Source organism: Carcharodon carcharias, chromosome 2 (genome assembly GCF_017639515.1).
Source record: "Carcharodon carcharias isolate sCarCar2 chromosome 2, sCarCar2.pri, whole genome shotgun sequence".
Taxonomy (NCBI): Eukaryota; Metazoa; Chordata; class Chondrichthyes; order Lamniformes; family Lamnidae; genus Carcharodon; species Carcharodon carcharias.
This window is the reverse complement of record NC_054468.1, coordinates 90135036-90161242: the sequence shown is the minus strand read 5'-3', so window position 1 is coordinate 90161242 and position 26207 is coordinate 90135036. Positions and strand designations below refer to the sequence as shown.

At 45.2% G+C, this 26207-nt stretch overlaps 1 protein-coding gene and 1 pseudogene across 1 annotated transcript in view; one reads left to right on the top strand and one right to left on the bottom strand.

Annotated features, from left to right (window-relative positions):
* Positions 1 to 2140: 2140 nt before the first annotated feature.
* LOC121274743 lies at positions 2141 to 2437 on the bottom strand (annotated as a pseudogene).
* Positions 2438 to 13091: 10654 nt separating this feature from the next.
* ankmy1 (ankyrin repeat and MYND domain containing 1) overlaps positions 13092 to 26207 on the top strand; it is a 93628-nt gene continuing 80512 nt past the window's right edge. The window contains exons 1-3 of the mRNA XM_041205737.1: positions 13092 to 13418; positions 16360 to 16506; positions 18280 to 18761. Of these exons, the coding sequence (XP_041061671.1) occupies positions 13155 to 13418; positions 16360 to 16506; positions 18280 to 18761 (893 nt within the window). The 5' untranslated portion in view covers positions 13092 to 13154. The remainder of the gene's footprint in view (positions 13419 to 16359; positions 16507 to 18279; positions 18762 to 26207) is intronic.

The following is a 26207-nucleotide window of genomic DNA, read 5'->3' as shown; positions in this document are numbered from 1 at the left end:
TGCACTGTTAGTTTGAATAATGAGGGATCCTGGTCCAAAACTTAATAAAGACATTGCAAGGGGCTGTGAGCACCTCCACCAGTGACTGCGCCATGACTACCTTTCGCAAGGGGATTCTACAAGTTGCTCAGTTCGCCAATTGCTCTCCTGCCCCCTAAAACGCACATTAATTTGCAGACTGTGCCCGAGGGGTGAAAGGTTCTGGAGCATTTTGGTGGCACTTTTATGCTTTTGCGTTGCTTGAGTGGGCAGAAAAGCTTCAGAGGCCCGACTCCAAGCCTATCAATGGAGCTGCAGCTGAACGGTCTGAGCTGTGGAAGAATGCTCACTTTTATTAAGATTTTCCAAGTGCGTAGCCACTTCCCTCACCCCCCCACCCCCCACCCCCAGTATGTGCTTGAGTACTCCCTACAGTCTGTGCTGCCTTGCCCCCACCCCCATCCACCCACCCGGTGGCCTGACACGCTCTGGAGCCCTTGCCCCGGGACCACACTGAAAACCAGCCGGGAAAAAAGCGACTTGCCTGTGCTCCACCCAAATGTGCAGCACCTCTTTCTTGATGCCCTATGGGCGATGCTCGCAAGTGCTGCACAAGATTGTGTGCAATCACCTCCAAGTTCCCCTCGAAGTCGCCAGGTGCACACCTTTTAAAGGCAGACATGAGGCACGCCGTTCCCAAGTCACGCTAACATGGGTGGTAAATTTGACATAGGGGGATGATTCCGGCAAACTGGGCTTATAATGAGATGCTAACTGATTGAAATTAGGTCCCCAATGTGTGGTGACGGGAAATGCGGCCCGCAATTGATGGGTGGAGCGGACCCTTACAAACTGGTTTCACGATGGTGTGAAGCTGATTTTTGGCCTTCCCGCCAAATTATCCCCCCCCACCTTCTGTCATCTGCAAATTTCCCAATCATGCCTCGTACATTTATGTCCAAGTCATTAATTTATACAACAAACAGCAAGGACCCTAACACTGAGCTCTGTGGAACACCACTGGAAACTGCTTTCCATTCACAAAATCATCCATCAACCATTACCCTTTGTTTCCTGTCACTGAGCCAATTATGGATCTAACCTGACACCTTCCCCTGTATCCCATGAGATCTCACTTTCCTGACTAGTCTGCCTTGTGGGACCCTGTCGAATACCTTACTGAAACCCATGTAGACAACAACCACTGTACTACCTTCATCAATCATCCTTGTTACTTCCTCAAAAAATTTCACTAAGTTAGTAAGACATGATCTTCCCCTAATAAAACCACGCTGACTGTCCCTGATCAATCTGTGCCTTTCTAAATGACAGTTTATCCTCTGTCTCAGACTTGATTCCAATAATTTACCCACCACTGAAGTCAGGCTCACTAGCCTATAATTTTCTGGCCTATCCCTCACACCTTTTTAAATAATAATACAATGTTCGCTGACCTCCAATCCTCTGGGACCTCGTCTGTATCTCATGAGGATTGGAAAATGATCCTAGAGCATCCGTTATTTGCTCACAGGCTTCCTTCAACAGCCTGGGATACAATCCATCTGGCCCTGGTGAATTATCCACCTTCAAGGATATCAGTCCCTCCAGTATTTCCTCTCTCACTATGCTAATTGTATCTAATATTTCACACTCCTCCTCTTTAACTAGAATGTCTGCAACATCCCCTCCTTAGTGAAGATGGAGACAAAGCACTCTATGAGAACCCTGACCACATCTTCAGCATCAACGAACAAGTTACAATGTACATCTCTGATAGGCCCTAACTTTTCCTTAGTCTTGCTAAAAATATTTTTTTATTAAATAAAATACATATTGGTAAAGAGCCAAAGAAAATTCTCAAGTTTTCTTCTCTAGGGCTGGGGAAAAGGGATGGGAAAGCAAAAAATGTTTGCATGCAAAGTACACTTTGGCTCTTCACAATGATATAGGGAGTGTGAACAGGTTCAGATGCGTTAACATAAGTTGAAATGTTTGCAACTGGAGAAAGTAAAAGGATCTTATTTTTATGGCCAAGTCCTTGATGTTTGAATAAACACTCTTCAATTAAAGATATCGGGAAGGGGAAGAGGAAGCAGAGAGGAGTGATGACACAGGAAGGCTGCTAACAGCAGCTGCTGCAGAATGATGCTGCTGTTTCCATTTAATGACTGTACTTCTGGAATTCCCACTCCTTGTTGTCCAAAGTGCAAACCTGTCTAACCTTCAGCCAATGTGAAATGGAAATAGGAAGCATGATTACACACACCCCATGCGACATGCACTCCTCTGAAGCCTGGTTTGCCTGACATTCTATACACAGGCCCATGATGTGATTTTGGCTGATGGCACAGTTATCTGCCACAATGCCCCAGGCCCACAGGGCTACTGCATTCCAGTGTTTAACTTCAAAGCACTTCTTGCCACTGCTGTTGGTGGAACTCGGTGCATCCACATCCATTTTGTCTAATGTACTAGTAAAACATCTTAGGATTTTCTTTGATGTTACCTGCCAATATTTTCTTGTATCCTCTCTTTGCTTTCCTGATTTTCATTTTTACTTCACCCCTGTACTTCCTATACAATACCCTAGGCTTTCGACAGTATTAAGTCTTTTTTGACTGTTATAAGCTTTCTTTTTCTGCTTTATCTTGTCCTGTATGCTTCTGGATAACCAGAGGGCTCTAGATTTGGCAGTACCACCCTTTTCCTTTGTGGGGACATGTCTACATTGTGCCTGTAGGGTCTCGCCTTTGAATGCCTCCCACTGATTTGACCCAGTTTTTCCTTCTAATAGCTGTATCCAGTCCACTCTCGCCAGCTCACCCCTCAGCTTTGTAAATTTTGTCTTTCGCCAACTGAGAACTTTTACTCCTGTACTATCTTTGTCTTTTTCCATAATGATGCTAAATCTAACTATATTATAGTCACTATCTCCAAAATGGTTCCTCACTGCTACTTCATCCACTTACCCAGCTTCATTTCCTCAGACTAAATCTAGAATTACACCCCCTCTGGTTGGGCTTGTAAGGTGCTGGCTAAAAAAGTTCTCTTGAATGCAAGTCAAGAATTTTGTACCCTCTGTGCCCTTCACACTGTTCGTATCCCAATTGATATTAGGGTATTTGAAGTCCCCAATGATTACTGCCCTATTGTTTTTGCACTCAGAAATCCGTCGACATATCTGTCACGGAGAGGCAGAAAGGTTTATGGGGGGAATTCCAAAGCTTTGCAGCCGAATGCACGGCTGACAATTGTGGAGCAATTGAAGTCACGAATGCTCAGGAAACCAGAATTGGAGGAGTTCAAATACCTTGGAAGGTTGTAGGGCTGCAGGAAATTACAGCGGTAAGGGGGGGACAAGGCTGTGGAGGAAACTGAAAACAAGGATTTTAAAATTGAGCTGTCACTTAACCAGGTGCCAATTGTAGGTCAGCAAACATGGCGTTTTGGGTGACTGGGACTTCGCTGCTGGAAGCAGCACATTCCCATCCTTTCAACATTTTGAGTTAGATGTTGAGGGTTTTTTTTGCCATTTCTCCATTCAATTCTGTGCAGCAAGGCCAGTTCAGTAGTCTATAGGAGAAACAATCAATCCTCCTCTGCTATGTTCACTTCTGTGGCCTGACTTGCTGCACTCTTGCCAATATTTCATTGTGTGTGTGTGTGTGTGTGCCTGTGTGTGTGCTTGTATGTGCATGTATGTGTGTCTGTGTGTGTGCGTGTCTGTGTAATATTTCTGTGTATATATGTTTAACAGTGTAGAAACGAAAAGGAAGAAAGGAATAACTTGTATTTTTGAGGCCTTTCTCGATCCCAAGACAACCCAAAGCACTTTATAAGCAATGAGGTACTTTTGAAATGGCATTACTATTACACTGTAAGCACATACAGGAACCAATTTCAGCACCACAAGCTCCCACATAAAGCACTGTGATAATGACCAGATAATCTGTTTTACTGATGTTGGTTGAGAAATACAAATTGACCAGAATCCCCTGCTTATCATCACAAGATCTTTTACATCCATCTGGGAGGGCAGACATGGGCTTAGTTTAACATTTCTTTTGAAAGATGGCATCTTCAACAGTGCTGCACTCCCTCAGCACTGCACTGAATCTATAACCTTTCTGGTTTAGCTTTTTATTGACAAGCATCCTGTTGTACAAAAAGGATGTTACGGATGTGCCCAGGCTCCTTCTCCATGTAGGCCTCGCATTTTCAGTTCCAAAACTTGGTGTATGGTGGACTTCAGAGTGACAGCAGAGGGGGAGTTGAATGCACAGGCCCTTCCTGCCTCACTTTTCAGGCAGGAAACCACAGTACCTCATTCTTCACTTCATCTTAGCTCTGTCAAAGAAGAACTCAGCTACCTTTGCGTTCAGCTTACTTTTCATTATCAGCCCAGGTCTAAAATATATTTCCTTAGCAATATAGACACCATCTGGATCAATTTCTTCTCCAGCACATCACACTATACACTGAGTGGAACCAATCCCCGAGGGAACAATTTTCTGGATGTGCTGATGTTAGACTGACATAACCATTTCCTGGCAGTAATTATTTTCAACAATATTGATCAATACTTTTTAAAAAATAAATATATTTTCTTGAAACTTACAAAGAAGATTCTGAACAGCTTTCCTATAAAATAAATGTTTGGAGATCTGAAGATCGAGGTTTACAAGCCTCCACCTCCAATTATTGGATTCAAAGAGAAGCTAAGGTCTTTCAGTAAATGGATCATGACCTGAAGATGTTGAATCCAGTGCCCTTTAGTTTGTTGAGGCTAAAGGATCCGAATTACATGCTTAATTCGGGGTGACCGAGTTGGTACAGAAACAGAGAACACCTGGAGGTCATTGTTAGAATAAACACATGCTGTTTATTTACAAACTAAACTCAGCAGCTACATTTTTGTACTCACAACTCAAAACTCTGTCTTCACTCTTCATGTCTAACTCGAGACTCCCTCACAGAGGTAGCCCGTGCTACTCTGCCATTGGGTATTAAGATCATGTGATCTTACATCACAACATTTGTCTTAAAGGTGTACTACATATCAAATTACTACATCCCTCCCCCTTTACTGGAAAATACATTTAACAATTTTTCCAAAATATCAAGTTATTTACAATGTCAGTCTCTCTGGGTGTTTCCTTATGTGTGTAAAATGTCCCAGCTCCACAGCTTCTGAAATTTGATTTGGAACCTCCTTTACTGGGGTCATCTGAGCATCTGGTTCTACAGCAGGTACCTGTAAATCTGTTTCTTCGATTCTTTCAGGTACAGTCGGCCCTTCAAACACATTTGTACTTGGTTGAGCTCTTTCCACAGGAGATGCCGATTCAGTCTCGAACCCACGGAATATATCTGGATATTTGATTTCTCCTCTTCTTATGTGATCCACATGTCTCCTAATTATTTGACCTTCAACTTTCATGTGGTAGGAAAAAGGTCCCGTTGCGGCACTTACTTCACTGGATAACCATACTGGTCCTTCTCTAAAATTTTTCACAAATACTTTCTCTCCTACATTAAATGTTCTGCCCCAACTGTGACAATCATGTCCCTTTTTCTGACCTTCCTGCTTTCTTTCTACCCTCCCCCCGAAGTTTGGCATAATCAGGCTCAGTCTTGACCGGAGACGGCGCATCATCAACAATTCTGCAGCTGTAACACCTATTGTCGAATGAGGGGTTGTTCTATAATGGGAAAGAAATCATGCTAATTTAGTCACTATCAAATCTCCATACAATTTATTCATACCATATTTGAACATCTGAACCGCTCTCTCTGTGAGTCCATTTGAAGAAGGGTGGTATGGAGATGTTTTCACATGGACAATACCATTGAGGCTTGTAAATCGGTTAAATTCAGCACTTGTGAATGCTGCTCCATTGTCTGATACTAACACTTCAGGTAATCCATTAATTGCAAAACTTTGTTGTAGTTTGCCTATTGTCGCTGAAGATGTGGGTGACCTCACTTCGTATATGTCCATCCATTTTGAATGCGCGTCTGTGATGAGTCCCCATGAAGGGTCCCATGTAATCGATGTTTATTCGTATCCATGGTCTTCCTGGCCACTCCCAGCGGTGTAATGGGGCTGTTTCAGGTTTTTGCTTTTGTCTGCCACTGTGCCTGATTCTACCTTTACAATGCCTCATGAGGTATCCATATCAATGGCAGAAGAAACATTTGATCTTTTTAAGCTGTGGTTCATTATAAAGTTGTCTGTTTCCATTTCTGTTATTTTTATGCCATGTTTTTGCTGCTAAGTTTTCCTTTTAATTTGTCTGCTAGCGGTGGCTGCTTCCCGCTTCTGAGTAAAGCTCTGCACTTTCACATTCTTTTTGGTTGAGGCTTCCTGGCCAACATGAAGGACGGCGCCATTTTGCTCATGCTGCACATTCTATTGCCAACGCGATTTCTAACCCCTTCTGAAAATCTAAATTTGTTTCAGCCAGTAATCTCTTCTGAGTTGCACTTCCGTTTAAACTGCACACCGAATGATCTCTAAGCATATCATTGATGGAAGCACTTGCAATATCCAATTAATTGCTTCAGACTCACCACATAACAAGCAAATGTCTTCCTATAGCTCTATTTCTTGAGTTGAGTTTAAACTATCACATGGTCACCCTTGGCTCACTAAGTCATCAAAACTTTTCGAGTCTGGGGTGCTGGGCACCAACAGATTTCGAATTAATCTATATGTCTTACTCTCACATGTAAACAGAAGGATTGTTTTTTCTCCACCACAATGTTATTTGCCTGGAAGAAGAACATGGTAAGACCAAATATCCAAGTTGGGTCTAAAGGCTCCGCTCTTCCAAATTGTGGCATGCTCTGAGGAAATTACTTCGATGATAGAGAAGGAAATTTTCCTTTACTTCCAACTACCATGTGGGGTAATGTTCAACATCAGTTCTCCTGATTTCCTTCGTTCTTCCTCGCATTTTCCATGGCTTTTCATGCGTTTACTCTCATTGCCAGTTTGTTGGATCCAGTGCCCTTTGGTTTGTTAGGGCTAAAGGATCCGAGTTGCACACTTGATTCGGGGTGACCGAATCGATATAGGGACAGAGAACACCCGGAGATCGTTGTTAGAATAAACACATGCTGTTTATTTACAAACTAAACTCAGCAGCTATATTTGTGCACACCCAACTCAAAACTCTGTCTTCACTTTTCAGTGTCGAACTCAAGACTCTCTCACAGTGGTAGCCCGTGCTACTCTACTATTGGGTATTAAGATCATATGATCTTACATTACAACACTAGTCTTAAAGATGTATTACATATCAGGTTACTACAGAGGGGTAAACTGGGTGGTGTCTTAATGGTTTCAGAGGGCAGAACATCCACAATTTTACCATAGGCCCCTTCCATGCCATGAAGCTTCACCACAGAGAACCCCTTGATGTCCAGCTCAGGCCGCATTGTCAGTGGAATGATACCACAACTGGTGGGCACAGGTCAGGTCGCTGTGAATTAGCAGCCACCAATCTGGTCAGGGCCCAGGAGGGTGAGGCTCAAATGCTTTATCATTTAAACCAGTTACTGCCATTTTGTAATTATTTCCCTTTCCTTCGCTTGACAGGTTTACGTCCAATCAAAAATGAGAGCTGGCCCGTTTACATGAGGTATAGACATCATTTATTGGTGGATTTATTTTCTTTTCTGAAGGTTTATTTATTGTGACTTCCCTATGTGACACATCACACCTAGACTGGGAGGAGGTCAAGTGAATATATTGCCCACAGTAGGATCTCCTGCCCTCAGTTGTTTGTCCTTCTCCCTGGTGGTTATCCTGCCAACCAGGTGAATGCTCTTTGCCAGGTGTGTGTCCTGACCATGGGTGAATACTCGCTCTAAGATGCATGCCCTGCTCTCTGGGAAATTACATGCCATAGGATGCAAGGCCTACCCCATCAACCCACTGCAGGAGACTGCCCTCCTCCAGGTGATGTCAAGTTCTCACATGACCTCGCCATCATTTGGTCCATGTGTGCAGCGCAAAGTAAAGCAGCGGTCAATTTTCCGAGGCTCTCCACATCTTATCGGTAAACTCCGGCGATCCTATCCTTAGCTCCCTCTCCAGCAAAGGGTGTCAATGGCAGGCAAATGAAACCATGATTTCCAGGTTGTGTCAAGGTCCTGAGGTATTTGCAGCTCTCAGAAAATGTAGCCTATGGAACAAGATGCATAGCAAGGCAGGGATATCTATGGAAACATGATGCACAAAAGAAAAGGAGATTGGTCTTAGCTGCGTCAGCTGTGGCTTAGTTGGTAGTATCTTTGCCTCTGAGTTATAAGGTTGTGTGTTCAAAGTCCCTCTGTAGAGATCTGAGCACAGAATCCAGACCAGTACTCCAGCGCAGCACTGCACTGTCACAGTGGCATCCACCACATGTTAAACTGAAGCCCTGCTTGCCCTCTCAGGTAGACCCAAACCACCATTTCAAAGATGAGCAGGGGAGTTCACCCAGTGTTCCTGGACAGCATTTACCCCTCAGCCAACATCCATTCTACTAAAACAGATTATCTGGTCATTACCAGATCTTGTGGGATCTTGCTGTGCACAAATTGTGTGCTGTATTTTGTGAGTTAAACCCGTGACTGTACTTCAAAAGTACTCAATTGTCTGTAAAGTACTTTGGGACATCCAGAGCTTGTGAAAGATGTGTAAATGAAAGATTTTGTTTTACCTCTTGTTAGCATTTCTGCCAATTAAGGTAAACCCAACAGATATTTCATTGATTTAATTATGGACTCCAGTGGGTGATAACTATTACACTTAACAATGTTGCTACTTTGAACAGGGGGAGGTTGGCATTGCAGAGGGACCCAGGAGAAGCCTCCCTTCCCTCTGTGTGCCTAATTCCTAATTTGTTAATACATAAGGCCTATGTCATATGTCATAAACTGTCTCACTCCATTCCCATAATTAAGGCACAGATCAGGAGGGTATTTTTAGAAACTCTGTCATAAATTTCCAGGAAGTACTTAGGGGATTTGAACTAATAGGACATACCTTGGAGACACAGATGTAATGTGTTAACAACATTTGCGAATCAGATCCTGTACCTTCACAACATGTAACATTATCAATTACTAATGCTGCTGCACTGCATAATGTGAGAACTAGAACCAGGCCCTGATTTAATTCTTAATCTAATTCTCTTCCCTTTTCTACCCTTCTGTCCTCATACACCACTGGCAATCCTGGACTGTCAATATTCTGGTGGTCATCATTCACCAGAAACTGAACTGGATTACCCACATTAATGTCTTGGGGTCTATTGCAGGTCAGAAGCTGGGAACTCTGTGGTGTGACTCACCTCCTGACTCTGCAAAACCTATGCACTAATTAAAAGGCACAAGTCCGGCCTGTGGTAGACTACTCTCCACTTGCCTGAATGGATGCATCTCCAACAACGCTCAGGAGGATTGGTACCAGGTAGGACAAGGCAGTCCTCTTGATCTGCACCTCATCTACCATCTTAAATATCCACTCCCTCCACCACTGGTTCACAGTGGCTACAGCTGGTGCTATCATCAGTAACTCGCCAAGACTTCTTTGGCAGCGCCTCCCAAACCCTAGAAAGGTAAGGACAGCAGGTGCTTGGGAACATGATCACCTCAAGCCTCTCATCCAAGTCACGCACCACTTCTACTTGCTCGTAAAAAGTAGTCCCCTCATTGTTGTTGAGTCAAAATCCTGGGACTTCCTCCCTAATAATACCCACACCATAAGGACTTCAGGGGTTCAAGAACCACTAGCTTCTCAAGGACAATTAGGGATGGGCAATAAATGCTGGTGTCATACCCAGTACAGGAATTTCATATTATGAACTCTCAGATATGACTTTTTAAAATTGGACACATAAAAGCTGCCAAGGTGGCCATCGCAAATCATGTGCCTTTTAGCATTTGGACTATAGGCAGCATCAAATCTCCGGCAAATACCTAATTAAATGTAGACGTAGGTGAAGGTATCTCACAGCCATCCATGGAATTCAGACATCTCTTTGTTTAAGGATGGGCCAACACAAAAGACAAAGGGGTGTGCAGACTGTCTGTCTCCATGTTTCATACTGGACAAAAGGGAAGATCAAAACTCAATTTGTGTCAGATGGAAGTAATGGCCACTATCAACCTCACATTGAATCACAGTGGCCTCCCCCATCCAAACTAGGCCTCATAAGTGTAAATCCAATCTTTCTATGTGCATGTGTGAGACTAAGTGTGTGATGTTGCGTTAATTTAAGTAAGTGAGTGAGAATAAACAACTTTATTCATTTTAAACTCACAAAAGCTTGTGCTGAATCGCTTAATCAAAATACACACTCCAAGGATAAACAAAGACTGACTGATTACGGGCAATAAGAAAGGAAATGCACTCTGTCCATGACACTTGCCTTGCCAATTATGTCCACATCCCAAGAATTAATATTTTTAAAAGTGCCCACAACTTTGACTTTTAATCTGAAGTGGCCTAATTAGCTTTTTTCACATCCCAGGAACAGTTTCTTTTTAAACTGAATTGCTTGAAGAACAATGATGAGTTTCCCAATGACCTGGCGTGAGCTATCTCGACCTGGATGTCACTGGTTTTATCTCCAAGTTGTGCTGAGTTAGGACAGGACAGTTGGCCTCAGTGTCTCCATATTAAGTTAACCATAGTAAAGGGAGTTGGTGGCAAAGTGGATTAGTATTACAAAAGCCCTGGCTAATGCTTTGGGGACATGGGCCTGAATTTTGCCTTTGGCAGGCATGTGCGATTGGCAGGCCTGGGAGTGGCCGGGAAATGGGCCACCGACCACAATTGACACCCGATCCCAATTTTACGCTGGCTGGCCAATTAATGACCAGCCAGCATGAAACACAAACTGAAAAGCTCAGTGCTGCTGGGGTGGGGGTGAGAAGAGGGTGGTCACCACAAGGGTGAGCGCTGCAGGAGAGCTCCCTGAAGGCAGGCCAGGGAGCTGCAAACATTCAAATGATGAAATAAAGGTTTAAAAAGCTGCAAAAAAAGTCCTGAAAGATACCTAATAAATATGCTGTCCATAGGTATTTATTTTTATATTATTTCATAATGGAGATTTCATCACGCCCTTGGATGAGGTTTGATGAAAATGCAGGAGCTGCCTGGCCGATTTGTCCATCTGCCATAAGGTTGGACGCGCCACATAAAATCGGAGACAAATGCACCGTTAATGGGCTTAATTGCTCTCTTACTTGTCGGCGGGCACACTTCTGACTTTTGTGTCCGCTCGCCGAGTGGAATATCACGCAAGTGCGCGATGATGTTGGGATGCTCGCCCAACATCATCTCGTGCCATTTTATGCCAGATCAGGTCGAGTGTGCGGCCACCCACAGGGTGTAAAGTTCTGCCCCATGGGTTCAAGTCCCAATATGGCACTTACATCATTATTACCACCCCATCTGCCCCCCTTTCAGGTCTCTGAGTTCATACCTTCAGGCAGTCTTGGGGCCTTACAAAACATTTATATCTTGTTCTCACTCCTGTTGGAGGAGGCGTAAGCTGTCTCTGCAGGTAAACTTTGCTAAATTGTGTTATTGGGATTATTTTATTCATGGGATAGATGAATTCCTGGGATAGCTCGAATGCTGAATAGCTGTATTAGTGAGATAGTTTGATTCCTAGAACAGATGTATTCCTTGGATTTCTGTATTCCCAAGGTTATTTGATAGCTAAATTCCCAGGTAGCTATATTTTAGGGAGAGTGGGAATCCATGGAAAAATTCTCTGAATAGTTATAATCCGAGAATAACAATAACCCTGGTAGAGTTGTAATCCCGGGATAGCTGGATCCCCTCGAATAGCAAGATTTGCAGGATAACAGACTCTGGGATAGTAGGATTCCCAGGATAGCTGTATTGTAAGGATAGCTGTAATCCCAGGATAGGGGGATTCCCGGGATACCTGTAATCCGAGGAAAAATGAAATCCCAATAAATATTTAATATCAGGATAGCTGCAATCCTGGGATAGTTGTAATCCTGGGATAGCTGTAATCCCAGATTATCTGTAATCCCAGGTTTGCTGTATTCCCGGGATTGCTGTAATCCCTGAATAGATGTAATCCTAGATTAGCTGTAATCCCAGGTTAGCTGTAATCCCAGAATTGCTGTAATCTCGGGATAGCTGTAACCCAGGGATAGTTGTAGTCCCATAATATCTGTAATCCTGTTTTAGCTGTAATCCCAGTACAGCTGTTATCCTGGGCTAGTTGTAAGGCCATAAAACCATAAAACATGGGAGCAGAAATTAGGCCATTCGGCCCATCGAGTCTGCTCCACCATTCAATCACGGCTGATAAGTTTCTCAACCCCATTCTCCCGCCTTCTTCCCGTAACCTTTGATCCCGTTACCAATCAAGAACCTATCTATCTCAGTCTTAAATACACTCAATGACCTGACCTCCACGGCCTTCTGTGGCAATGAATTCCATAGATTCACCACTCTCTGGCTAAAGAAGTTTCTCCTCATCTCTGTTCTAAAAGGTCCTCCCTTTACCCTGAGGCTGTGCCCTCAGGTCCTAGTCTGTCCTACTAATGGAAACATCTTCCCCACGTCCACTCTATCCAGGCCTTTCAGTATTCTGTAAATTTCAATCAGAACCCCCCTCATCCTTCTAAACTCCATTGAGTATAGACCCAGAGTCCTCAAACTGTAATCCCAGAATAGCTGTAATCCAGGGATAGTTGTAATCCCAGAATAGCAGTGATCCCAGAATAACTGTAATCCCAGTATAGCTATTATCCCAGGCTAGCTGTAACCCCGGGATAGCTGTAATCCCGGAATAGCTGTTAGCCCGGGCTAACTGTAAACCCGGGATATCTGTTATCCCAGGATTGCTGTTATCCCAGGCTAGCTGTTATCCCGGGATAGCTGTTATCCCGGGCTATCTGTTATCCCGGGCTAGCAGTTATCCCGGGATAGCTGTAATCCCGGGCTAGCTGTAATCCCGGGATAATGGGCTCCCACTGACTGCGCTCTGCTCCCAATTTGTATCGTTTCCGTTGCCCTGGTAACGGTGTATTTGTTTGGTTTCAATCAGAGCCTCTGGGGAAAGGGAGCAGGCGGCGCCGGGCTCGGTCCCCGGCTCCCAGCCTGAGCTCTGAGCGGCTGCCCGGTGGCACCCATGCCTTCCGCGGTCCCCCCAAGCCGTCCTGACCAGGACACCTCGGCCAGTCCCCAGCCCCACAGCCCCGTGGCTTCACAGCAAATCCAGGATCCGCTGAGCTCGCCTGAACTGATCAAAGCCACACCAGCCCAGAGCATCTTGGAGTTAAACCCTCCGCCTGAAGTCGGAGTTCAGGAGTGGCCGAACGGCTGGAAATATGAAGGGGAGTTTGAAGGAAACCTGAAACACGGACAGGGGGCATTTCGGTGGGCCAACGGAGAGGTAAGTGAGTCCAGTGCCCACAAACGATAGGAAAATGGGACAACTGTCCATATGAGTACTTTAGACTGACAAATAGTTCAATTTACCTTGACCTGTTTCCACGTGTAAACCTACCAAATCAAAACTTGAACATTGTTTCTGCTTCAACCACCAAACCTGGTTGTGAATCTCACAGTTTTAACTCCCTGTGTGAGGAAGTTTCTCCTGCACTCTGTTCGAAACCTCTGCCATTTAATCTTGTACTATATGTAACTATTGAACATTCTGCTTCTACAAATCTGTGGTGTGCAATTGAGAAGGGACATCAGGTACAGACAGATCCTCAGCTATTGTTGAATGAGAGCAAAATACTGCAGATGCTGGAAATCTGAAATAAAAGCAGAAAATGCTGGAAAAACTGAGGCAGCATCTGTGGAGAGAGTTAACATTTCAAGCCTAATATGAATTATTCAGAACCCAGATATTAATGGATATGTTTATAACAAGGAGGGGGACAGTTATGGAGGAATCGGCCAGCAAACTCAGAAATCAGCTCCTCCAAACCATTTCCAAAACGACTGCGGTTGTTGGCAGGAGGTGGGATGGGAGAAGCAAAATACTCCAAAAGCTAGAAATGTGAAGCAAGAACAGGATATGCTAGGGAGAGGTAGGTAGGGTCAATGTTTCAGATCAGTGACCATCCGAAAAGCCTTCGACCTGAAAAGCTAACTCAGTTTCTGTCTCACAAGATGCTGCCCAGCCTACTGAGCGTTTCAAGTATTTTCTGTTCTTATTTCAAAAAATTTTATAAATATTCGGAGCCTGGTAGGGAGGTCACCCAACACCCCCCAGCAGGGATTAGAGTGGATGTTTTTGTGTCAGGACTACCTATTTTGTAAGTACATGCCTGAATATTTTCAACATTCATTCAGCTCTCTTCCTTTCAAAACTAACTATAAATAGATTATATGGTGCTCGAGAAGAGGGCACCTGCCCCAACTCTCAAGAGCTGATGAAATAAAAATCAAATGCCCCTCTACCCTGTCTATCCAGAGCAGGTTAGACGCAGAGTAAATATCCCTCTACACAGTCCCATCAAACACTTTACAGTAGGAACATCTCAAACCAGATACAGAGCAAAGCTCCCTTTACACTGCCCCACCAAACACTCCAGGTACAGCACAAGTTAGATACATAGTAAAACTCCTACCCTGCTCCATCAAACACCCCGAGGACAGGTAGAGCACGAGCTAGATACAGAGTAAACTTGCCTCTATATGTCCCATCACATATTACCAGGGAAGGTACAGGTTAGATACAGAGTAAAACTTCCTCTACACTATCCCATCAAATATTCCCAGGGCAGCTACTGCAGGGGTTAGATGCAGAGTAAAACTTCCTCTACAGTATCCCATCGAATATTCCCAGGGCAGGTAGAGCACGGGTTAGATACAGAGTAAATCTCCCCCTACACTATCCCATTGAACATTTCCAGGGCAGATACAGCACGAGTTAGATACGGAGTATAACTCCCTCCACTCCCTTCCATCAAGCCCTCTCAGGTCAAATATGACATGGATTAGACAGAGTAAAGGCCACACTACAATATCTTACCAAATGCTCCCAGATTAGATTCATAGAAAATGTAGCATAAAAGTAAACCATTCAGCCCATAATTTTTGTAGCAATACTAGCTTTTCCATTAAAATTGTCCACTTCAATCCCATTCTTCCCCAATTCCATTTACATCACTCCTATCCGATTTTCTTTTAAATGATGTTACAGTCTCTGCCTCAATGGGTCCTTGTGATTAAAACATCCCATGTTCTAATAGCCCTCAGTGAGATAAAGGTTATTTTAATTTCCCCTTGTTTTTTCAAGTTCTAGTCCTCAGATTATGCCCCTTTGTTAACAATGTGCCAGTCAATGAAAATGACCTTTCACTCTTGTGCCAGCCAATGAAAATGACCTTTCACTCTTGTGCCAGCCAATGAAAATGACCTTTCACTCTTGTGCCAACCGATGAAAATGACCTTTCATTCTTGTGCCAGCCAATGAAAATGACCTTTCACTCTTAACAGTTTTAGAATTTTGTAAATCACTATTGCTCTCTGTTCTCATGGAAAAAGAGAATTTTTTGAACCCTATTGACCCTACACTCACCTTGGTGGTATAATTCCATGAGATTTACCTGTTGCCCCACAGCCCTCTACGATATCTGTGCTTCTCTAATTCTGGACTTCTGATCATTCCTAATTTTAATCACTTCACCATCAGTATCTGTGCCTTCAGCTACCAAGCTCCCCAACCTTTGCAATTCACTCCCTAAACTTCTCTGCCTCGCTACTTCTCTTTCCACCTTTAAGACACTCTTTTGACCAAGCTTTTTGTCATCTGCTCTAATATCTCCTTACGTATATAGCTCAGTGTCAAATTTTATCTGATATTGTTCCTGTGAAGTGCTTTGGGATGTTTTACTATGTTAAAGGCGCTTTGTCCCTACAACTTGCTGTTGTGTTTGCGGCACCTGTTCAGAACAAGCACGGGCTACAGCCTTGTGGGCTGGGCTGCAAGGGGAAAAGGCCTTACATGATGTTAAGGATTAGTTAGAGGGGTAATTGCCCAACTTTGCAGCCTCAAACCTGCCCACTGGGAACACGCAGTGTAGATTGTTTTCCAACCTCGATTTGAAATGAGTGGAATTTCTGCTGCATGGTGGCTTCTGCGCTGATAATATGGAGATGAGATTTCAGATTGATGACCTGAAGGTCAGAAAAATATACAGCATGACTGTGTTGTATTTCTCATGTCCTTCTGTGCTCTGAAGCACCATCCTACCCACCCACCCACCCACCTCCCCCCCTGCCTACCCACCATCTTAAACATTTCAAGAGCTGGCTTTTTCTTTTTCCTTCCTTGTGTGGTACCACACCTGATGACCCTATGCATTTTATTCATGTAGTATTACGTAGGGCAGTTCTACAAAGATCATCGCCATGGCAAGGGGACCTATGTCTGGCCAGATGGGAACAAATTCACTGGAATGTTTTACCTGGATCGAAAAGATGGATATGGGACTTTAGAAATGAAAGATGGCTCCGTATTCCAGGTATTCAATCAATAAGCTCAACACATTGACAGGGAAAAGAAGCGCAAAATGTTTTTCTTGAAGGCAAGGCAGGCAGTGCAGCAGGGGCTGTTTTAGTTTCACTCATTCTCTGGATGTGGCCATTGCAGGCAAATCCCTTATTTATTGCAAATCCCTCATTATCCTTGAGAAATGGTTTCCTTGAACAGCTGCAGTCCATGTGGTGTAGGCATTCCCATAGTAGGAAATTTGACTCAGAGGAAGGAATGGCAATATATTTCCAGGGTGGGTGTGGGGCTTTGTGGGGAACTTCCAAGTGGTGGTGTTCCCATGTGTCTGCCACCCTTGTCCTTCTAGATTGTAGAGGTTGCGGGTTTAGGGTTGGGGCATACAGATTATCAAATGATTAAAAGTGGCAATGCAGTTCAAAAGGGCTTTAAAAATGTTAGCAAAACGCTGGGGTTCATTTCAAGAAGAATAGAATTCAGAAACGAAAGAAAAGAGAAAGTTGTGGGGGGATAGGGGGGTGAAATCCTTAAAATGTTGACGGCATTCAATGGAATAGATGTGCAGAAGTGAAAAACTAGGGACCGTAAATATAAGATAGGCAATATTAAACCCAATAAGGAATTTGGAAGAAACTTCTATACTCAAGAGAATGGTAACAATGTGAAACTTGTGACCACATGGAGTAAGTTGAGGTGGATATTATAGATGTGTTTAAAGGTAAGCTAGATAAGTACATGAGAGAAAAAGTAATTGAAGTAGTCTCCATAAGAATCCCTCCCAACCAATATCCCCATGAGTATTCCTTCAGTGGCATCTTCCTCCCTCAGCTGTACACTGCTTGGATGATTTAGGATTGATGCATTGTTGTATACTGCTCCCTCATCAGTCTTCCTGTGCAGTAGTGTAGTGACCAAGGGTCTAATATAGGGTGGGCTGTGGGCCTTATGCACCCCACTTGTCCTGGTGACCCAGCACTATTTTTACGATACCCTAATTGCTCATTTCTTCGGTTTGATTGTGGTTGGGGAGGACAGGACTGTTTCTCACAGTCCTGTACATTCTAAGTTGAAACAATGAGATGTGTTGGCATTAGTAATTTGGGATACAAACAAACTAATGGAAACATGGCATTAAATTTACATTGCTGGTGAACAGTTGTGATTATATTACTGGCCTCACAACTTAAAATTCATGAGTTTAAATCCCATCAGTGCAGGTTGTGAAACTGAAGCCAATAAACTTGGTCATCTCTGGTTTGCCACCAGCAAGGCTGACCATGAAAGCTATTGGATTGTTGAAGGGAATCTGCTGCTCCTATCTGGCCTCACTTACATGTGGCTCAGGACAACTAGGGAGGAGCAAGAAATAATATCTTGCCACTGTTAATCACATCATAAAGACAAACAAGAGGCTGACCAACAAAAATAGCTTGGATGCACCCCGCCCCCACCACCAATCTAACTACTGGCTAAGTAAATGCGCAGTTGCATATGAATTGTTCAGAGGACCTGCTTCCTGCCGAGCTTCCAAACGGCAGCAGCTGCATGGAAATTCCCAGCCAATGATTGTGAAGCATTTTGCAACATAATGAGGTACTATGTAAATGCAAGTTCTTGCACTAACCTCTGATCTCCTGGTTTGTTCAAGTTTCTTCTATAATAAATGAGCATCCAATGTCCCTATACATATACAGTCAAGTGGGCCATTTTATTTCACCATGCATTGCCATTCCGCCTCGTATTCCACTCTCTGTAATCTGGAATCTTTTTTTCCTTCTTCATTTAGGGGCTTTATAAAGCCGATGAGCGTTTTGGGCCTGGGGTGTTGACCCATTCCAATGGCCGCCAAGATGTGGGCCTGTGGTACCGGAATCACATCATCAGGCTTTGTTCTGAAATTCCAGGAGCCTTCACAGTGAAGAATCACCCAATGTACCATCCTGAAGAAAAAGAGCTTGTCATCCCGATGAAAACTTACAAGGAGAAGTACTTCTGGAGAACCGATCCCAAAGAGGACCCCTTCTTCTACCTGTACAAAAAGTTCCTCTTTGATGACAACTACACTCTGCCTGAGGAGATTGAGATTTATTCCACTGATGCTGACCACTTGCCCCTCACTCGCTCTTACACGAGAGAGGGTGACAGACATTTCTTCCAAGAAGAAGAGCTAGGAGACAAGAACGGCACATATAAAATCACCATCATAAACCAAACTCCTTTGATGGTTAAAATGCAGATGCACATCCACAGACATAGGTATATCTCTAGGTTATTTTGAGATGCTGGCCAAGTATCAGTAGCATATGATGCACATCATTTGTCCATGTCTTCCTCGGCTGTGCAAGTTTTTCTCCTTTCTTCCAGGTAACGGGGGGCAGGCAAAGTAATCTACTCCCAGGCTTCTGTCAATGCTGCTTTTCACTGTGGCATGAAAGGAGAAGAAGCTTGGAAATGACTTGCCTTTGCAGCTATTCCCTCCCCTACCCCCACATAGCTACAACCTCTGCAAGTGAGCACAAAAGCTAAGCTGACACTTCAGTGTAGTGTAGTACTGAGGGAGTGCTACACTGTCTGAGATGCCATCTTTTGGATGAGACACTAAACCATGGCCCTGTCTGCCCTCTCAGGTGGACATAAAAGATCCAATGGCATTATCTTGAAGAATAGGTGAGCAGTTCTCTCTGGTATGGACCAATATGTATTACTTGACCAGCATATCCGAAATAAAAGCAATGACGACATTTCAAAAATATTTTACAAGTTTAAAGCACTTTGGGACATCCTGAGGTGGCAAAAGACACTATATAAAAATGGAAAGGCTTTATTTCTTGAACATGTCTAGTCTGTTTTTATTTAGGTTTAGATTGTAGCGAAGTACAATGTATAGTAATTACAGCGTGGAAGCAGGTCATTCAGATCCATGTTGGTATTTATGCTTCACATGAGCATCTCTCCACCCTTTTTGGTCTAACCCCATCAACAAATCCTTCTATTCCTTTCCCCCTCATGATTATCTAGCTTTCCCTTAAATGCACCTATATTAATCCCCTCAGTTACTCCCAGTGGTAACAAGTTCGACATTCTAAGCACTCTGTGGCTATAAAAGTTCTCCTGAACTCCCTATGGGATTTATTAGTGACAATCTTATACTTATGAGCCAATTCTAATCTCACCCAGAATTGGAAATATCTTCTCTATACCTAACTTATCAAACTCATTCATAATCTAAGAGACCTCGCTTAGGTCATCTCTTAGTCTTCTCATTTCCAAAGAAAAGAGACCAAGCCTGTTCAATCTTTCTTGATATTCAAAACCTCTCAGTTTTGGTAGTAGTCTAATCACACCTTTGCCCATGCATCCATATCTCTTTTATTGAGATCAGAACTTTTCACAGTTATCCAAGGGCAGAACAGTGCAGAAATTTGCACTGAGCAGGCAGGCGCCCGCCTGGTCCACTCGAGCGTAAAATGATGTGCGATGACGTTGAGCGAGCATCCCAACATCATCACGCACTCAAGCGATATTTCGGTTGGCGGGCAGGCGAAAAGGCCAAGCGGTCTTGGGGATTTTTTAGGAAATTTCATCAATGGGCAGGATGAGGTTCCAACAGCTATTAAAAATTTAAAATTTTTAAAATTCATTCATAACATGTCCCCACTCTTGTGACAGAGTCGCATGATGGGACATGTTTTTTAACATTGGTAAGTCTATCATTTTTGATTTCACAAATCTTCAGCTCCCTGAGGCAGCTCTGTGCCTCAGGGAGCTTTCATTGTGCGCACTCGCGTGCATGCCCAGACTTCCGTGCTTGTTCTCCTCCCACCCCCACCCAGGCAGCGCTGAGCACTGCAGTGCATGTTTCACACTGGCTGGCTGTTAATTGGCCGGCCCGCATGAAATCGATGTCGGGGCCCGATCACGGGTGGTGGTCAGCTTTGCGACTGCTCCCGGGCCTGCATGGCGCGCCCACCCAATAAGGTCAAAATCCTGGCCCAATTGTGTAACAGTACATAATTTAGCATATGGGGCTGAGTTTTTGCTTTGGGCTTGGAGAAACAGGAGTCAGGACTGCTTCTGGGTCTGTACTCTGCCTCTGAGGGGAAACAGCCACTCATTGGAATTTCAATCAGGGTACCTTGTTAATTGACATGGGGACAGGTTCCCCACCCAATTCAGGGCTCTCGAAGCTGGAAGGCCAATCAGAGGCCTGCTTGGATGGAGCACCCGGCTGCAATGAATGGTAAGTAACTGAGAGGGTGCTTTGGCTTGAAGGTGCCCTCTCAACTACTTTTAAAAAAATCATATACAAAATGGAGAAAGCAGCCAGCCCACAGCAGTTGGTGACAGGGGCTGGAGTTGGGGGGGTGGTGGTGGTGAACCCCTCTACAGGGCTTGGCTGCACCTGCATTTCCTGTCACTCAGGCCTGCCTGCCTCTCAGCGGGCCTCCTTAACTTACTATCGATAAGGGTCTTAATGAGCCTAACTGACTGCCCACCTTGTGGTGTCCTGTCAGCTCAGAATCGACCACAGACAAAATGGGTCAGGAAACTAGAATGGAGACAGGTTTTGATATCTCCAGGCCCCATCCACCTCTGTTCCTAACCTCGGTGAGGCCCCAAAATCTCTGCTTTAGAAATCTAACCTTCTCGTAATGAACCCCACCTTTGCCTTTTTGCATTGACTTGCCTCACTCCCTTTAGTGGTTTGTTGATTGTGACCCCCAGAGCCCTCTCTTTCACTACACCATTTAGACTTTTGTTTTCCAAGGAGTTCTTTGCTATCTTGTTCTTTCCATCGAAATGCACTACTCAGATTCTATATTGAAGGTTATTTGTCAGTTTTAGGCCCACACTGCAAGCTTATTAAAATCTTCCTGTATTTTGTTACAGTTGTTTTCTGTAGTAACTAGCACCCATGCTCCCCCGCCAATTCAATACTATCTGCAAATTTTAATTTTTTTCCTTCTATTCTTTCTTGCGATGTGGGCATCACTGACAAGGCCAGCATTGATGCCTATCCCCAATTGCCCTTGAACTGAGTGGCTTGCTAGGCCATTTCAGAGGGCTGTCAATCACATTGACCTGGAGTCACATGTAGGCCAGACTTAGTAAGGATGGCAGATTTCCTTCCCTAAAGGGCATTGGTGAATCAGATGGTTTTTTACAATAATCAATGATTGTACAATGTATAGTAATTACAGCATGGAAGCAGTCCATTCAAATCAACTGGTCCATGATGGTGTTTATATGCTTCACATGAGCCTCCTTCCAACCTTGTTGGTCTCATCCCATCAACAAACCCTTCCATTCCTTTCTCCCTCATGTTTATCTAACTTTCCCTTAAATGCATCTATGCACCTCATCCACTGCCTGTGGTAACAAGTTTTACATTCTAACCACTCTGTGGGTATAACATTTCTACTGAGCCCCTTGTTCAATTTAGTTAGCAGTCATGGTCACCATTACAGAGAGGATTTTATTAATTGATATTAAATTCTCCCAGCTACCATAGTGGGGCTTGAGCCCATGCACCCAGAGCAATATCCTGGCCCCCTGGCTTGTTAGGCCAGTGATGCTACCACTGCACCACTGTCTTCTCTCAGTTATACTTCTAACTCCTGAGGTAGCTATTGGTCAAAGGAAGATTGAGAAATAGAGAAATTTAGGGAGGATGCTCAAGACAGCAGGACCACATTGACTGAAACTGTGCCACCAAAGGTGGGGAAAAATAACCGATAGACTTGAATTTATATAGCACCTTTCACAACCGCAGGATGTCCCAAAGCAGTTTACAGCCAATAAAGTTCTTTTAAAGGGTTGTCACTGTTATAATGCAGGAAACGTGACAGCTAGTGTAAGCATAGCAGGATCCCACAAACAGCAATATGATAACTTGCAGGTCATCCACTTCAGTTGGTTGATCGATAAATTTTGGCCAGGACAGCAGGGGACCTCACCTGTTCTTCACTGAAGCAGGGCAATGGGTTCTTTTATGTACCCTTACAAGGGGAGACAGGACTTCAGCTTATCATCTGACCTGAAAGATGGCACCTCCAACATTGCAGCTTTCCCTCGGTACTGCATTGACGTGCTTAGATTTTGCAGTCAAGCCGTTGGACTGAGACTCAGAGGCATGGGGGCCTCCAAACCTAAGACAGACAGCCAAAGGATGTTGGAAGACATTTAAGGTTTGGGAGAAGTAAGGCTGTATAGGTGTTTAGAGACAAGAATTTTAAATCGGATGCTCATGAGAGGGCGGAAAACCAGAATATTCCAAATTTGGCCTTTCAACCATATGCAATCAATTCAGCCAGGGCCTCAACATCCATGGGCCATAAGGGGACTAGCTATGGTTCCCCCATCACCTCCATTGTCGACCACTATCCATTGTCACTTCCTAGAAAATGGACATGAACATTTTTTTTTAATTTATTCTTTCATGGGATCTGGGCATCACTGGCAAGAGCAGCTGTTGCCCATCCCGACTTGTCCTTGAACTGAGTGGCTTGCTAGGCCATTTCAAAAGGCTGTTAAGAGTCAACCACATTGTTGTGGATCTGGAGTCATACACAGATAAGGATGACAGATTTCCTTCCCTAAAGGGCATTAGTGAACAGATGGGTTTTTTGCGACACTCATTTCATGATCGCCATTACTGAGCCTGAGATTAGGTTTTCAATTTCAGATTACGAGCCCAGTGATATTGCCCCTATGCCACCCCCACCCCCAAACTGGTGAGGACAGGCCCGGGCTCAACTGTGACATCACCCCCATAGCCCCGCACCACCCCCGCCACTACCTCGACCATGTCGGAATACCCACCCAATGTCGGCTCACAGATGGCAAATGGCCTCGAGAATGAGGTTTCAGGAGATGGAGGCAGGGGCTGCCCGATAAGGAGTCAACGTCTCTGGCCGATGGGTAGAGGAAAATTGAAAAGCATCACATATGCCGGGATTCTCTTTCGAATTGATGTCCTTAATGCAAAAGATTATTGTCCATTTAGGTTGCCAATCCTCCAAGATTGTCCAGGAGTCTCCAAGAATTGAAACTTGGACACTGCTGGGAGGAACCCAGCAAGAAAAATCACAAGAGTATTCATTTCTTTTCCATTTTCTTTAAACATGTTTGCTTACTCATTGTAGAAACCTATAATAATAATATGCAGTTTTGTCTGTCCACGTTATTGGTCGGTGGGTTGATTAGTTGGGCAGAGCCTGCTATACGTGCTATACGTGGTGTGGGTGGAGGACTGGAGTGCGTGACACATTTGGCTGCCAATTATTGGTGGCGCGCCAGGGTGGAAGGGGGTTGGTGGAGATAAAGAATAGTGGAAAGTAAAGAGAACCTAACAACAAAGTTACCCTGGCTGGGGGTATTGAGGAGGGGTGGGGAATGGCATGGGGGATTGGTGAAATTTTGATTTGCTCCTGGCACTCAATTTTGGAGCTCAAGCGCAGAAGGAAGTTCAGTTAGAACTACCACCTCTGCTAAGACTGAGAGGCTGGAGAGAGAGACCAGGGAGTGGGAAGAGACAGGAGAAGGGGGAGACAGGGGAGAAACAGGACAGGGGAGAGATTGGGGACTGGGAGAGACAGAACAGGGGGGAAACTGAGGACGGGGAGAGACTGGGGAACTGGGGAAAGACAGGGGATGGGGGAGAGACGGGGCAGGGGAGAGACAGGACAGGGGAGAGACTGGGGAGAGACAGGAGATGGGGAGAGACGGGAAATGGGGAAAGACTGGAGGGAGACAGGAGACGGTGGAGAGACGGGGCAGGGGAGAGACAGGATGGGGCAGGGACTGGGGAACTGGGGAGAGGCAGGAGGTGGGGGAGAGACAGGAAACAGGGAGAGACAGGAGGTGGGGGAGAGACAGGAGACGGGGGAGAGACAGGAGACGGGGGAGAGACAGGAGGTGGGGGAGAGACAGGAGGTGGGGGAGAGACAGGAGGTGGGGGAAAGACAGGAGGCGAAGGAGAGATGGGATGAGGGAGAGACAGGAGGTGGGAGAGAGACGGAACATGGGAGAGACAGAACAGGGGAGAGAAAGGATGTGGGGAGAGACTGGGGACTGGGGGAAAACTGGGGAGAGACCACAGGAGAGACCGCGGTCTGGGGCGAGACAGGAGATGGGGGAGAGATGGGATGAGGGAGGGACAGGGGACCAAGGGGAAGGGTCAGTGTCTGGGGACCAGAGGAGAGACTGGGGGCTGGAGGAGAGACTGGGGGCTGCGAAAGACTGAGGGCCAGGGGACCAGGGAGAGACGGTGGAAAGTGGGTACCGGGGAGAGACTAGGGACTGGGGAGAGACTGGGGTCTTGGAAGAGATAGAAGACTTGGGAGAGACAGGATATGGGGAGAATGGGGACTGGGTGAGGGAGATATGTCTGGGGAGAGACAGGGCTCTGGGGAAAGACAGGGGAGGGACAGGGCACTGAGGAGAGACAGAGGTCTGGGGAGAAGGCTATGGGCCAAGGGATGGTAAGTGGGATTAGGTAGGTAGATCAGATGTTTCTCACGTGTCAGTGCAGACTCGATGGGCCGAAGGACCTCTTCTGTACTGTGTGATTCTGTGAGAAACAGGGGATGGGGGGGAGGCAGGACGGGGGACTGGGGGAAAAACAGGGGGCCAAGGGGAAGGATTAGAGGTAGAGGGGGGGACCAGAATGAAGCCCAACAGTGGAGGATTGTTCTCCTGACATTAATCAATACAGAAAGCGAATTAGAGATATATATCTAAAGTAACAATTTGCTGTTTTGTCTGCACTGTTCTGATTGGTCGATGGGCTGATTTGATAGGTGGTACCTGGTGCATGCAGAGGTACGGGAGATAGGGGTTTGGTACAGAAAAGGAACAGAAGGTAAGGGGAGCCCAACCACAAAATGACCTTGGAGAGATCGGAAAGGGCTGGAGTTTGGCACAGAGGGGAATGAATGGGAGGAATGGAGAGAGAATGAGATGGGACGGCAGCAGGGGATGGACTGGAGAATGGGAATGACATAGTGGGATGAAGATGATATGAGAAGGATGAAAGGATGGATATGGAATGAGGGGCATGGAAAGGATCGAATGGCACTGGATGGGAATTTAATGAAGTAACTATTGCAACAAAGATACTAATATTTTGCGGGTCTCTGCGAGTAATGAACTGAAAGCAAAATATTGTGGATGCAGGAAATCTGAAAGGAAGCCAGAAAATGATAGAAATACTCAGCAGAAAAGCAGAGACAATGGGCGGAATTTTCCCAGATTTGCACTAAGTGCAGTAGCGGGCGGGTAAAATGGAGTCCTACCCACTAACGGAAATGGTGGGTTTTCACGCCGTATCTTCCCGAACCCGCCTCATTATTTATGCATTCCCGGGAAACACGCCGTTTCCATGGTGGGCAGGCTCTCGTTCGCCCGCTCACCATCGCCCCGCTGCTCCATCACACCGGCCGCCATCTTTAAAAGGCAGCCACCAGCAAAGCGTTCATCACCACCAGCTCATCACCGCTGGCAGGGAGACATGGCCAGCAAAGGCAAAATGACTGCAGCCCCACCCCCCCACTTCAACAACAGGTCCCTCGAGCGACTGCTGGATGCTGTGGAGGCCCAATGGGGTGTGCTCTACCACCCCAGCCCGGCCACAGGATGGGCAATGTCACCAACCCGGCTTGGGAGGCGGTGGTAGCAGTGGTCAGTGCCAACGCCCTGCAGAGGAGAACAGCC